At 40.7% G+C, this 16,334-nt stretch overlaps 1 protein-coding gene across 4 annotated transcripts in view; it reads right to left on the reverse strand.

The window, feature by feature from the left end:
* Positions 1-16,334, reverse strand: part of kif23 (kinesin family member 23) — an 84,656-nt gene that overhangs the window by 61,069 nt on the left and 7,253 nt on the right. For all 4 annotated transcript variants that reach the window (XM_084334873.1, XM_084334872.1, XM_084334871.1 and 1 more), the window contains exons 4-6: positions 8,219-8,324; positions 2,516-2,652; positions 2,301-2,410 (exon numbers count right to left, since the gene is read on the reverse strand). In XM_084334873.1, the coding sequence (XP_084190999.1) occupies positions 2,301-2,410; positions 2,516-2,652; positions 8,219-8,324 (353 nt within the window). The remainder of the gene's footprint in view (positions 1-2,300; positions 2,411-2,515; positions 2,653-8,218; positions 8,325-16,334) is intronic.

Here is a 16,334-nt window from a genome sequence, read left to right on the forward strand (position 1 = left end):
CAGCCCTAATTTGTACATTTCTTACTGTTTCTATGAGTCCTGTTTTTAAGTTGGGGACAACTGATGGAAATTAGCCTCGTTCATTAATTTTGCATTGTTCTGTCCAAATAAAGAATTAAATAAATAAATAAACATCACTCATAGCATAGAGGATATTGTCCCAACAACAAACCATTAAAACTTTCCAAACGAAAAACCATGGACAGGGCTGTACGTTATCTTTTTTGCACATAGCACTGGTGCTACAGAGGTTGATAGTTTTGTAGCACAGGCCAAAATCTTGTAGCACAAGTATAAAACATGTTATATTTGTAACAGTCACAAATGTGCCTATTGTATTTGTGTTGTTATTTAATTGCAGTGCCATGTTTGGTCACTAAGTGGTGCTCCATTGTTTGTACCCGATGTAGCTACAGGTTTAATTTGATTTAACCTGAGCCAGTGACTTCTTCACTTCCTGTTCCACCTGATGTCCGACAGCTGCGTCAAGCGTCAACTTGTTATAGTAGTTTCTCTAGTAACGATGTGGCTAGTAGTTGTTTTAATATAGGTGTATATTGAATAATGCCATATGACCAGGCATCGTATGGCCATAGTCCTTATTGTATATTTTTGTAAATAATAAATTTGTTTGTGCCAAACCCTAAAACCAACAATGTCTGTGTTCATCTATTGCGCTAAGCTATCCTGGTGCTGTCACACAGCCAGACACATTACGTGTAAGGAATTATGGGATTTGGTGTTTGATGTATGGAGTCTACTGGGGTGGGAATCACCGGTTTCATCACGATACAATATCGATTCTTTGGACAACGATACTATATTTGCCAATATCACAGTCTGCCACGATACGATGCAGGTGCCTGCGATTGATATGAGACGATATCATATGCCCATTTAACACAATCGGTAACATTTAGATCAACTCAAAAAAGGCAACCAAAATATCATTTGAAAAATAAAATTGAGCTCTTCCAGACATTTAAATGAAAAACAATCTATTGTTTTTAATACAAATAGACCTCCTGTTCACTGTAAAGTGCCACATTTTGATATATTGAGCTTTAAACTTGAAATAACTAAGTAAACATGTTTGGAACATGTTTGTTGCATGATCGTATACATTTATTATGTATTATATTTTTTATGTTTAAATATCAATATTATCTGGCCATCCTCAGTAAATACTATCAAACTCCTCTGACCTCATCTGGTCTTTCCAAACACACAGAAAGGGAGAATGGCTTAATGATTTTAGAATATTTCAGCTAATGTTTATTATCATCAACTATCCAGTAGGGGTGTGGACATTTCTCGATTTTAAGATGCATCGTGATACGGATGTAGACGATTCTGCATCGATGCAGTGACAGAACATAGATTAAAATGTCAAATTTGATTGAGATTGCACTACAACTCGTACACCTACTGTAAATTGTACCTAAATTGCACCTCATCCCATTTCTGCTTTGCACTATATAGTATTGTATATTAGTACACCGCATAGCGCATATTATTGTATATTATATGGTAACTCAGTTACGTCTATTCTGCATCGAACATTGTACATATGCCTATACTGAACACTGAGACCTCATTTTTTTTTTACTTCTAATTTACATGCTATACTATGTTATTCTATTTCATACTTATCTTGTCTTGCAGTCTCTGGAGCGTAACAGTAAGAAGCATTTTGTATAAAAGTATTCTGTACTTCTGTATGAACTATTAAAGAAACTTGAACTTGAGATATAATAAATGTGTAAAGAATCTGTCACTTTTGATTTCAGGCATGTTAGACTAGTTTCATGGAATCAGATTTTAGTATCAGGGTAATTCTCAGATTTAGCCTCGTATTTGACCGATATTAGTATTGATATCAAGTTAAACCTGTACCAGGCCTGCTCAGAGAGAAGATTAACCGAAGTCATTCCCTGGCCAGAGCCGGTCCCAGAGGACAGCAATGCCAAATCAGTCACGTCTATACTCATCACGGCAGTGTTCCAACTGGCTTGGGTCGGTGCAGATCTTAGCAGCTTACCTCTTCAGAAAACCTCAAAGGCCTCCTCGGTCAACTTGACTTCCGTTCCACCTCAGTGCATCCAGCCACATACATGTTGTGGTTCTGATCCTGGTTCTTACCATAATCACTCAGTCATAGCACATCACTCAGTCACAGCACATCACATCATTCGAGTTTATCATATCACACCACTCAGTCATACCATATCACATCACTCAGGCTTATATCACTCAGGTTTATCACTCAAAGCATATCAAATCACATCACTCAGACCTACTTGGATGGCGTCTTGGGAACAGCTTGCTGGTTCTCTCGTCGCTGCCGCTCCAAAAGAGCATCAACATGGTTCTGTACCTCCAAACCATTTTTATCATCAGTCTTGAAAACCTGAAGAAAGAACAGGAACGTGTTAAGAGACTCAATTCACTAAACAATGAATACTGGTCCTTTAATAACAAGAATTAAAGATTTGAGGCAATGTTGAACTCTTACATATCGTTTGGCCTGGTAAGGCCCTATGCTGTTGAAGACCATGTCAAGGGAGCGAGGGAGAAGTCCTCCTTGGCCTGGGAAGCCAGTCATAGTGAAAGTCTTCCCACTTCCTGTGACGCCATATGTAAAGAGCAGCCCTGCAATAAAATACAAATGTTAAAAGCATATTTTGATCAAAATAAATGAACCCTAAACCTTCCAATCATGAGCCCAGAGGCCTACACATCGAATTAATGATTTAGGACGATTTTGAAAATTTTTAATCGGTTTTCAAAAATAATTTTTTCCAAGTCACCTTTTATTTTACAAAAAGTGATGTTTGGTGAAAGTTAGATTTGCACTTTATTAATCCCAATAGAGAAATTCATTCTTGTTTGATGATCAAGAGGCACCTTTTATTTGTTTTAAGTGAAGTTTGGCGAAAACACAAGTTATTGCACTATTAATTCCAATAGGCATATATATCTTTGTTTGATCAAGAGTAACCTTTAATATACGGTATATATATATATATATATTTTTTTTAAGGGAAGATTGGTGAAAGTTAGGTTTGCACTTCAATCCCAATAGAGAAATTCATTCTTGTTTGATGATCAAGAGGCACCTTTTATTTGTTTTAAGTGAAGTTTGACGAAAACACAAGTTATTGCACTATTAATTCCAATAGGCATATATATCTTTGTTTGATCAAGAGTAACCTTTTATATACGGTATATATATATAATTTTTTTTAAGGGAAGATTGGTGAAAGTTAGGTTTGCACTTCAATCCCAATAGGGAAATTCATCTTAGTTTGATAATTATTTTGTGTCAAATAAAACAAAGGTTATTCGAATGATTTCCTTGGCGTTTAGTTTAAGAGAAGATTCAAATCGTAAATCGGATTTTAAAAAGAAAATCAGGGATTTTATTTTTAGTCATATGGCCCAGCCCTACTACACATGTATCCAGGGCTTGACATTGACACCTGCCCACACGCCCAATGCGGGTAGAATTAGTCATTGGCGGGTAACCGAGTCATTCTTCCCGCCAATGGGGCGGGTGGTTTTTTTTTCTATGAAAAAAAAAACATTGTAGTCTACAAAGGGCATCTGGAATAATGAAGTCAATCCAGCTCATACTATATAATACTACAACTCCCACAGGACTGGGTGCGCACAGTGTGCTCATTCATTGGCCCATCCACTTCGCCCGGCCCCTATCGCACACGTTGTGTTGCTTCCGTGTTGTGTGTCTGGCAGCTGAACTAATGCTGTTAACATTAATAGCTCAACTGGTTACAATACAGACAGTTAGCTAACGTAACGTTACAATGTGGCGGTATATTGTGGGTGTGAAAAGACCCGGTGAAGTAGAGGAGGCGAATAAAAGAAAGCAGGTGTTCATTGAAAAGTGGCGCTCAGGTCGTGAGTGGCTAGGATATTATCCACAGCAGAAGTTCTATTTTGGTAGTCGACTAATCTGTCGATTATTGTTTCGATTAGTCGACTAATCGAAAATCAATTATATATTTTAAAAAATATATATATATTTTTTTATAATATCTTTGTGAAAGTGGCTTCTCAGCTCTGGTCCAGCTGAAGACGGAGCAGAGGAACAGATTGGACATTGAGCATGACCTCAGAGTTGCTTGTCTACCATCACCCCAGACTTTGAGACTCTTGTCAGGACCAAACAACATCATAACATGATGATCCCATAGCAAATTAAAATAATGACTCATGAAACATTTGAATTTGGATCTTAAGCAACTTTAAATGAAAATGTATTTGAAGAACAATACAGCAATCACTCATAAGATAAATAAATTAAATAATACAAATTAAAGTGGAAGTGTACTTTAAATAACTAAAAAAAAATTATAAAAAATAAATAACTAGCAGCATCTGCCCCCAGCACCGTGGCTGATGGGGCTGTAACTTGGTCCAGGACCAGGAGGGTGACGTGGAACAGCTGTAAGGGGAGAGGGGGATGAGTCAGATCAGACAGATTCTAGGTCTTTTGTTTGCTGTGTGTGAGAGGAGTCCGTGTGTGTGTATGTCTTACTCTGATCGCTGTGTGAGTGAGAGGAGTGCGTGTACTGTGTAATTTGTGTATGCGTGTGTCTTACTCTGATCAATGTGTGAGTGAGGTGTGTACTGTGTAATTTGTGTGTGTGTGTATTACTCTGATCGCTGTGTGTGAGTGAGAGAAGTGCGTGTGTAATGTATTGTGTCTAGTCTGATCATCTCCTGCAGGGGAACAATGTTGTCTTTTTTTTTTATCCACTTTCTCCATTTTCTATATTTTCTCCCATCCCAATTTCGTATGATCCAATTCAACCCTCCCCTGTCACGAACGCTGTTTCTTGCCTCCCACAAGCCGGCTGCAATGTGGACTAAGTCATACATAGCACAAGTCCCCTCCGGTACTTGAGGTAACAGCAGTCGCATCTTTTCACCTGCGCAGCTCGATCTCTCAGTGGCGAGGAGTAACGCGTGGGAGGCTCACGCTGCCCCCGACACTTTCTACTGTGCAGGCGCACCAACCGCCCTGTAGGAGTCGCTGTCCACAACGCCCGATCCCCACCCATCAGTTTCCCACCCCCTAATACGGCCAATTTGTATTAGTACGGACGACCAGCTAAACTGAAAGCAATGTGGAGCGCTGGGCTCGAACAGGCGAGCCCAGTGTCTCCAGTATTCGTGGCGAGCGCCTTGCCCACTACGCCGCGTAGCCGCCCGCTGCAGGGGAACAATGTTTTCAATATCCAAAATTTGCTATGGGATCATCATGTTATGATGTTGTCTGGAACCCTGTTCCAGAGCCGAGAAGCCACTTTCACAAAGATAGGTAGTGTGCAGCAAAAAAAAAAAAAAAAAAAAAATATATATATATATATATATTTTATGACTAATCGATACAACAATTTCTCGTCGACGATTTTTTATAATCGACGACTAATCGTTGCAGCCCTAATGTTCTGCATTGATTATCGTGTGTATGGCACTGACAAGTCCAAAAGCTTGTCGTTTGTTATTGGCACAACAAATTTAAAATTAGAAACGATAAAGGATCATGAAATATCAAACGGTCACATACATAGTCTAGCTACCAAGCGGGCGAAGACTGGTCTGTTAGAGGAGAGTGTTGCAGTCAGATCCCTGGTCTCAATGAAATCAGCTCAGATGGACAAGTTGAAGCTGCTTTTCTGCCGTTCACGCAATCGGGAAGAAAGGAAGACCCTTCACCGACTATTTGTGGATGTGCGAGTAAGTATTAGACAAACTAACATGTATTATGTAACGTGTATTATTAAACCAATATTACGGTGTTTTATTAACTTAGCTAGCCACATTCATTTAACATTAAGAAGCATACGGGCTCCAGACTAACACAGCCCATCGCAAATATTCAGCACCAAGGACAGCTGCCCTTGATCTCTCTCTCTCTGATTGAAAACTTTATTAACAGATTGCAGAATACATACAATTGTTAAGGGGATGCAGACCAGAGAAATACTTTCGTCTTGTTTACATCAGGGTCCCCCATTTTCAATTCATCATAACATATATGACACACACGACATACAGATAGACAGTACTGCTACATCTATACATTTATGACATACCAGATTTGCAAATACAGTAGTTTGTGATACAAAAAGTGTCCAGAAAAGAGTGTATATACATTTGACATATAAACTGTACATTGGAGGTAGTCTCTCATTCATCATGGTGGTGAAAAAAGTGAGTCTGGAGCCCATTTTCACATGACAATTTTAATAATCACATTATTACCATTGTTGGGTTATGATCGGCGTGTGTGGGGATTTTTGGCTGGTGAAAATGCTGAGTGGCTAGTGACTTTGGAAAACCACTAGCCACAGTGGCTAGTGAGCCAAAAGGTTAACGTCAAGCCCTGCATGTATCCAATATCAAAAGATTATATGTACGCCTAGCTTAGCACAAATTGGAAGCAGATACAGATCAGCTAGCCTAGCTGTTGGCCAAAAACACCTCCTGGAGTTTTAAGCTAGGCTAATGGTCTGTATCTGCTTAGATTTTTTTGTGCTAAGCTAGACTAGCTTGCAGACGGATAGCTTTCTACTGAATGAACAGAGAGGAAATTGGTATCCATCTTCTTGTCAGACTCTGGAGAAAACAGCAGGCTTATTTCAAATAATGTTGGCGTATTCCTTTAACCACTCTCATTACCTAAAGATTTTAAATAAATGTCAACATTTTCTTCCACCCCATGGGATTTAGGATCTACCAGGGGGGGGAAATCTGCTGCATAAGCCTGGGTATGGAAACCAGTAGTGATGCACCGATGTGAAAATTGTGGCCGATAACGATATTTACAGATGTCGATATCTCTGTATAGAAAACACTTTTATAATAATCAAATAAAGAGCTATTTTCCAAAATGCATTATTATTATTTTTTTTACTTTCATAATTTCTAAGAAATTACTGATATTTTGAAACAATTTAAGACCAAAACATGATAAATAAATGTTATATCGGCGCCCGATATATCGTGCACCACTAGAAACCAGTCAAGCAGATTGATATAGAACTGAGGCCATGGTTAGACTAGGTGTTTTTGTTTTGTTGCTGAATGAATATGTTTGCTGTCCCTGTTAAATAGAAATGCCGTTTGGCAGGAAAACGCGTTGCCCTACTGACAACGCTGAAATTGTGTTTCCGTTTTGGAAAAACGCCAAAACTCGTCGACAACGTGTCATGTAATCGGCACGGAGCCGTTGTTGCTCAACGCCCATGCGCAGTAGATACCGACATCTGCGTGCCCTCACCAACGTCCAGTGACGACACAGCTGTCCCAAATAGCTGCAGCTACCATGTGTTGTCAAGTTATTGTTATAAGGACCCCAGTCCAAGCTACAACAGTCTGCATTCCCTTAACAATTGTTTGTATTGAGCCGTATTGTACCCATTCTGCAATATGTTAAATAAAGTTTACATCCATTCATTCTGCTAGCATTAACGATTGCATTAGCAGCTGGCTAACGTTAGCTATCAGACCCTGTTAGCTCAGAGCTCCTCTTTCAATCTTAACAAGCATTAAACAAAATGGCCCAGTCATCTATTCAACTTTGTTTAATGCATGAGGCGTTGTCTAATGTTATCTAGCTACTGATAGCTCAGCTCCTGATATCAGTTGGTGCTGGCTGGCTAACGTTAGCTGCTAGCCACAATGCTATACTGTTATAATGGCATATTCCTATCGCGTTAGCATGTAAGCTAACAAAATCAGCGCAGATGAGACTAAACTCCGCTCTTGGTGGTCAATTGTGTTGATGTTAGTTTTGTTTCATCAACAAATGAGGCAGAACAGTGAATGTATCCGTTTTGTTTATTGCACTTTAATTGCTGAAAAATAAGTGCTACAGTGGCTAAATAGCTCATGAAGGCATTTAAAGATGGCGGCTTGTTGATATTTTTTTGCAGGAAGTGTATTGGCACATTCAAGTTCTGATTGGTTGAAAATTGCCTTCATGTTCGCCACCTACTGCTTTGGCATTGTACTACATCACTGTGCCCAGGAGGCAAAACGAAAGTGCTCAGGTTGCAAAACGAATGTCTAACTCGGCTGCCACTACGGTGCGACCGGGAAAGCGAAACTCATTTTGAAAACGAAACGAAAAACACCCTCTGTGTAACCGACGCCTTGAATATCTTGCCAGGCCGTTTTATCTTACCATTTTTACCATGGATGAGGTCGTCCACAATAGGTTTGGCAACTTCCTCAAACAATTCAATCTGAGACGTTGCAACTCCAAAAACCTTATGGAAGGTATACTGCAACTGTGAAGGAAAGGAAATAACATATTAGATTAGGCTATTCAGGTTTGGCAATCTATAAAATCTAAATAAACCACTAGAGGTCGGCCAGTATTGGCTTATCACCACTATATCAGTATTGGAGTGTTACCGATATGCCGTTGATTGATTAGCCGCCCTTTACAGTATATATTTTTTAAGCTATGATAGTGCCATCATATGAAACCAGATATCTCGGGAGAATCCATAGATACAAGCCATGTCATGCTAGCTCATCAACAAAGATCAACATGTTGATGTGGGGGAATGGAAATGGACATGACCTCTCACCTACTATTTGTTTGAATAAAACCACACAAGTCTCCTATATACAGCCATTATACCAGTTCTGTGAAGATTTAGACCCACACCATGCAGTACTATTATATTACTAACAGTGTTTCCCCTAGGATTGCTCAGGGGGGGGGGTGGTAGGCCCCCAAAACTACTAGTGTTTTCACAGGGCTCGCGTGTCACGGATTTGGAGATTCTGAGGGCTCAGAGTGCACACTGACGCTCTGACCAAAGAGTCAGTTTATCAGAGCGAATGCATTAACTCACCTTAACTAGGGCCCTATGAAATCCATTTTTATCTTTTCCCGTTTTCGGATTTTTCCGTTTTTAATTTCCCCGTTTTCGGATTTCTCAGATATATATATATATTTTTTGCATTATCTTTCCCCCCTCCTTTTTCAGTTTCTCCCATCCCAATGTTAGTCGGTATACCAATTCCCAATCCCCTTCCTGGTCGTTGTGCACTCTACCCCCTACCCTCGGTCTGGGAGGGCGGAGACTATCACATGCTTCCTCCGACACATGTGTAGCCAGCCTAGGGCTGCGCGATTAATCATAAAAAGACAGTGATCTCGATTCATAGACCTATGCGATCTCATTTCTAAATGACTGCGATTCTGATGTCGTTGCGTCAAAATGGAGATCAATTGCATTAAAAACACTCCTATTATTCTCTCTTCCTCACTCACAGCGCTCACTGCCCTCCCCACAATTGCCCTCCCCCCAGGCTACTCAGCTGAAGCCCTGTCCACACGAGCGCTGGATTTAATATAACCGAAGTTTGAAAAAAAATAAAACTCTGTCCACACAGGTGAACAACCGTGTATAACTGCATACTCACGGCAGGCTGGGAAATCAGCAACCGATACATGTAGTACAATGTAATACAATGCCAAAGCAGTAGGCGGCGATGTTGTTCAGACATGAAGGCCATTTCAACCAATCAGAAAAAGGTTGAACGCTCACTACACTTCCTGTTTTGCCGCCATCTTTAAATGTCATTTTGCCAACGGAGGATATATTTTTCAGCAAAGAAAGAAACTGCAAATAAAAGTGCAATAAACAAACGGATACATTCACTGTGTTCTGCCTCTCATTTGATGAAAAAAAAACCATCAGCAACACAATTTACCACCAAGAGCGGATAGTTTAGTCTCACAAAAGACCGCCGGTGTTGTTAGCTACATGCTAATGTGAATGGCTATATGTATAGTATATAGCTTAAATGCTAACGTAATGTGGTAACGTTACCGCTATGAATGGATGCAAAATGTTATTTAACACATTGCAGAATGGGTACAATACAATACGGCTCAATACAAACAATTGTTAAGGGGATGCAGTCTGGACTGGGTTCCTTATAACAATAACTTAACACATGAGTTTAGTTTAGCCGCAGCTACACGTTTACTCTGAGCATCAGGTCAGGAATGCGACAACAGACATCAGTCGATCACAACACTCTTCAACACAGACGATACGTTTCGAACAAAAGTTTGTTACAATCATTTTCATATAACGCTACTTGGGACAGCTCTGCTGTAAACACTGGTGTAGCTGGCTCTACTCTAATCTCTCTACCCCGCGGTCTGCCATGAACATGGGAAATAATTGCGACAGCTCTGCTGTAAACACTGGGAATAACCTCGGTTGCTACCCACACGCAACGGCAAAACTTCACCCTGGCCACCGGTTTTCAAGACCGCGGTTGTAGTGTAGCAAATCCCCGGTTGTGTGTGGCCGAACAGTGCAACTGCGCACATACAATCATGGTTATATTAAATCCAGCACTCGTGTGGACGGGGCCTGAGTAAACAGCTGAGCTCACACATAACACGGCACGTGTCGAACGAGCAAGACAAAACATTTTCAAGCTAAAGAAAGAAATGAGCGACAGTGAAGAAAATCCCAGTGGTGAGGGAGAGAGTGATGTATCCACTCAGTGGCGTAACTCTGTTGCTAGTGGTGCGGGGGACAGATTAGGGGGCATGGTCAGTGACGTCGCGGGGGGGGGGGATATTTTTTTTTTCTTCTAATACCAGGTGTGCAATACGCATTTTCCCAGGCGGTGGTGGCTCTTGTAAGAGGTGGTCATCGTGGAGCCAGGGCTTGTCCGGGACCAGGACTGAGATCGGAATCCGCTGGAGGGGGTGCCGCTGCGGCCGTAACCGGTCGTCCTACTATCCATGGTTCTCGCTGTGAAATATCTGTCTATGACCTTGTTGAACTTAAGAACTTCTACTCATGTACAATAGAGAGCATCCTGACTGGCAACATCACCTCCTGGTTTGGGAATAGCACTGCACAAGACCGAAGCAGACTACAAAGAGTGACACGTTCAGCCGAACGCACAATTGGAGGGGGGCTCCCCACCCTCCAGAACATTTACAACAAGCGGTGCAGGGGCAAGGCTAAGGGTGCGGTTACACCTTTCGTTTCATTTTCGTATCATTGTCATATGCGTTTCGCCGCGACGTCGTGCGCCTCGAGTCACACTTTCGTTTTTTTTCTTCGTTTTTGTCACCCGAGCACACTGATGTAGTACACTGCCAAAGCAGTAGGTGGCAGTAGGTGGCAAACATGAAGGCAATTTCAACCAATCAGAACTTGAATGTGCCAATACACTTACTGGAAGCTCCAGCAAAGAAAATGTCAATAAGGCAGGCGCCTATGCCGCGCCACCATCTTGCCTATTTACTCAATGCAGCAATTCTTTTTCAGCAAAGCCTAATAAAAGTGCAATAAACAAAACGGATACATTCACTGTGTGTTCTGCCTGTCATTTGTTGATGAAACAAAACTAACATCAACACAAGTGACCACCAAGAGCGGATAGTTTAGTCTAAAAAACGATCGGTAGCATTGTTAGCTGCATGCTAACGTCAATGGAATTTGCCATTATAACAGTATAGCATTGTGGCTAGAAGCTAAGGTTAGCTCACGCTACTTAGCCAGCACCAAACTGATGATATCGGGAGCTATCAGTGGTTAGATAACATTAGAGACAACGCTGTGTGTATTAAACAAAGGTGAATAGATGACTGGGCCATTTTGTTTAATGCTTGTTAAGTTGAAAGAGGAGCTTTGAGCTAACAGGGTTTGATAGCTAACACTAGCTCATGTTATCCAGTGGCAGTGCCAATCGGTAATGCTAGCAGAATGAATGGATGTAAACTTTCTTTAACATATTGCATATGGGTACAATACAATACGGCTCAATACAAACAATTGTTAAGGGAATGCAGACTGTTGTAGCTTGGACTGGGGTCCTTATAACAATAACTTGACAACACATAGTAGCTGCAGCTATTTGGTTTGGGACAGCTCTCTGTCACCGGAAGGGCACGCAGATGGTATCTACTGCGCATGGGCGTTTTCGCAACAACGGCTCATGCAGACTACACGCTGTTGTCTGCGTGTTTTTTAGCGTTTCTCCAAAACGCAAACACAATTTTGCGTTTCAGCCGTATCCACAAAAAAACGCATTTCTGTGTAATAGGGACATGAAACGTATTCAAAAACGTATAAAAAAACACCACAAATACACTAGTCTAACCATGGCCTAAGAGAATCATTAAAGACTCCAGTCACCCGAACAACTGCCTCTTTGAACTGCTGCGGTCAGGCAAGCGATACCGGAGTCTCAAGGCGAGCACAGAGACTCAGAAGAAGCTTCTATCCCCAGGCCATCAGGCTGCTCAACGAACAATGAACACTACACAACAACAACCATCAAACGCACATAGCACACACATCCATATAGGGCTGCAACTAATGACTATTTTGGTAGTCGACTAATCTGCCGCTAATTTTTTCGATTAGTCGACTAATCGAAAACCAATGTTAAAAAAAAAAAAAAAAAAAAAAAAAAAAAAAAAAAAAATTAACCCTTGTGCTGTCCTAACGATGAGGGAGCTCACTGGGCTTAAGGGAGAGGAAAAGATACATCATGTTTAAAGCCATATAATTTTAACTGTTTACTATTTTTAAAACATTTTTTTACCCATGTTTAACATTCATAGCCTATTCTCAAGATATCTGTAAAAAATTACACATATTTTCGAATTTTAACCACTTAAATTAGTGTTTGTTTGATACCACGTCAGTTTTTATTGAAAAAAAAATGTTTTCTCATCGAAAAAGACGGATACATGTTTGTTTTGACCATATTTCTAATATTTATTTTTGATAAATACCAATTAGAAATATCTCAACGAATTACCTCTGAATACGAATCAAAAAAAATATTAAAGATTCGCTCACTAGTTCGACCAGAAACGGAGTTGAGGCGAAGGTTCTGTCTTGAAAATTCACTCGCTCCCCGAGTCATCCCCCCCACCACCACAGAGTTTTTCATCGAAAAAGACGGATGAATGTTTGTTTTGACCATATTTCTAATATTTATTTTTGATAAATACCAATTAGAAATATCTCGACGAATTACCTCTGAATACGAATCAAAAAAAATATTAAAGATTCGCTCACTAGTTCGACCAGAAACGGAGTTGAGGCGAAACTTTACCAAGTGGTCAACTGCGAGTGCGGTTCAAAAGAAACGGATACATGTTGTTTTTGACCATATTTCTAATATTTATTTTTGATAAATACCAATTAGAAATATCTCGACGAATTACCTCTGAATACGAATCAAAAAAAATATTAAAGATTCGCTCATTAGTTCGACCAGAAACGGCGTTGAGGCGAACGTTACGAAGCGCTCAGCGGTTCGAAATGTTGTTTGACCATATTTCTAATATTTATTTTTGATAAATACCAATTAGAAATATCTCGACGAATTACCTCTGAATATGAATCAAAAATAATATTAAAGATTCGCTCACTAGTTCGACCAGAAACGGAGTTGAGGCGAAACTTTACCAAGTGGTCGACTGACCTGCATTATGCTCCGGGCGCTTAGATGTACTGCCCCGGCCGGAATATTCGGCTCGGCTCGCTGGTGAAACAAGGACCAGAGGTGATCCGCGCAGTACACTTCCTCGTTGGCGCGTGCCGGCTATGGGGGTCTTGTTTTTCGGCGTGTGGCGCGCTGCGGACTGCGCGGTCCATTCGCCTCTGGTTCTGTCTTGAAAATCCACTCGCCCCCCGCCCCCCCACCACCACAAAAACAGTGTGCCGAGTTTCAATCACCAGCAGCCCGCCACAGCCTAATTCACCTCCCCCTGAATTGTGGCAAAGTTATCTGTGGAGCAATGACGCCACCATGAGTTTTACATCGGTAACAGCACATCCCAGCAATTGCAAGGTCCTTATCTCGTGGAATATGTAAAGGATGGCAAGATATAGAGAGAATTGAACGAATAAGAGCAGATTTAAAAATGCTTAAAAATGCCGTTTTAACGTTGAAGTGGATAGGAGTAGAAAAAGTAACTAGGGGTGAACGAGTCACTAAATCTGTCTCTACTATTTCTAGAGTGTTTCATGTTATAAGCTTTTCACACAATGAACATATATGTAAAATTAAGATATTTACCCAATTTCATGAAATAATAATAAACACAGACACCGCTGTGCTCACACACACAAAATATTTCAAAAAAGTAGAAAAAGCGACTAGGGGTGCACAAGGATATATATATATATTTTTTTTTTTTTCTTTTTTAACTACCTATCTTTGTGAAAGTGGCTTCTCAGCTCTGGTCCAGCTGAAGACAGAGCAGAGGAACAGATTGGACATTGAGCATGACCTCAGAGTTGCTTGTCTACCATCACCCCAGACTTTGAGACTCTTGTCAGGACCAAACAACAACATCATAACATGATGATCCCATAGCAAATTAAAATAATGACTCATGAAACATTTGAATTTGGATCTTGCAACTTTAAATGAAATGTATTTGAAATGTTGAAGTCAAGAACAATACAGTCAGTCAGTGCATTGAGTCAAGTGCAATTGGAATGAAGTGCGTTTGTTTTGATTAAAGTCTCCTCCCGTTTTGTCAGTACTGTGCTACGACTGACAGCGTGTGGTTTAGGAACAGGGCGTTTTACACAAATCCAGCGCTCCCTTTCTTGGCTGTGACGTGGCCACGCAAGTTAACGTTAACAACAAAGATGGCCGCGTCGGTACTCGGAGTTTCAGAGTAAAAAGATCGCTTGCTATTTGTAATAAATGCAATGCAGACGTTCCACAAGACAGACAGACCGGCGCATGCAGTTCAGCGTCGGGAGCATTTAGCCTGCTGGCTACCTAGCTCCACTTCAACCAGCATCGGGAGCTCCAGCAGCTTGTCGATGTGCTAATAGCCTCAGCAACCTAACGTTAGCTGAGGCTATTAGCACATCGACAAGCTGCTGGATCTCCCGATGCTGGTTGAAGTGGAGCTAGGTAGCCAGCAGGCTAAATGCTCCCGACGACATCAACAAGCTGCTGGAGCCAGCTAACGTTAGCTTGACTGGTTGCTGGCTAACTAATGAAGCTACTCGTCCCGGGAGATAACGGCGCTGCCTGGCTGGTTGTTGGCTAACTAATGTAGCTACTCGTCCCGTGAGATAACGGCGCTGCCTGGCTGGTTGTTGGCTAACTAATGTAGCTACTCGTCCCGTGAGATAACGGCGCTGCCTGGCTGGTTGTTGGCTAACTAATGTAGCTACATTTGCGCATTGCAGTTACTTATTATTAAGTGTTATTGTTTTTAATGACTAATCGACGCAACAATATCTCGTCGACGATTTTTCATAATCGACATCGTCGATTATGTCGACTAATCGTTGCAGCCCTACATCCATACGCACACACTCACTTTAAACAAACACTGTAGCACCCACTCCCCACACTTTATATTTATTGATGAAGGATTGCACTACAACTCGTACACCTTACTGTAAATTGTACCTCATCCCATTTCTGCTTTGCACTATATAGTATTGTACATTAGTACACTGCATAGTATATGGTAACTCAGTTACGTCTATTCTGCATCGAACATTGTACATGTCTATACTGAACACTGTGACCTCATTTTCTACTTCTAATTTACATGCTATACTATGTTATTTGATACCATCTTGTCTAGCACAGTCTGTGGAGCGTAACAGTAAGAAGCATTTTGTATGAAAGTATTCTGTATGACAACTATTAAAGAAACTTGTTGCATTTAATAGTCTCTCTCTCTAGTTCATATATCAACTTATATCAACTATCCAGTTCGTTTTTATAGTGTAACGTTTGGCTAGTTGAAGGAGAGAGAGAGACTGATACTTGTTACACGCGATGCTAGTCAGTCTCAGAATGGATTTAGTAGCTTTTTTCTGCGTCTCCGTAGACCGTGCCGCACCACAGTTTTAAAGTCTTAGTGAAGATTGATTTATATGAAAACCGATGCATGTATAATTTAGCTAGCCCGCCAACGTTACTGTGATTAAAGCAAAAAAATATATATATATATATTTTTTTTGAATATACTTTTTTCTGGATGGCGGGGCGTCCCGTTGGGGGGGGCGGGCCGCCCCGCCAAGGGTAGGGAAAACACTGACTAACATACTATAATAAAGTGTATTCCACTGTAAAACATCCCGTCTCCAGTAAATATATTTATCACAACTATTTGACAACCAAATTTGAGGGATCCTTGCAAAAAATGTGAATATCGATATTTAAATTATTAACTCCAAAACATCAAGTATCAGCCAGCTCTACACCTTGCATTGGATGTTAGTTCTTTCTTCTTTTGTACATATTGC

The sequence above is a fragment of the Notolepis coatsorum genome, assembly GCF_963971535.1.
Source record: "Notolepis coatsorum genome assembly, chromosome: 18".
Classification (NCBI taxonomy): domain Eukaryota; kingdom Metazoa; phylum Chordata; class Actinopteri; order Aulopiformes; family Paralepididae; genus Notolepis; species Notolepis coatsorum.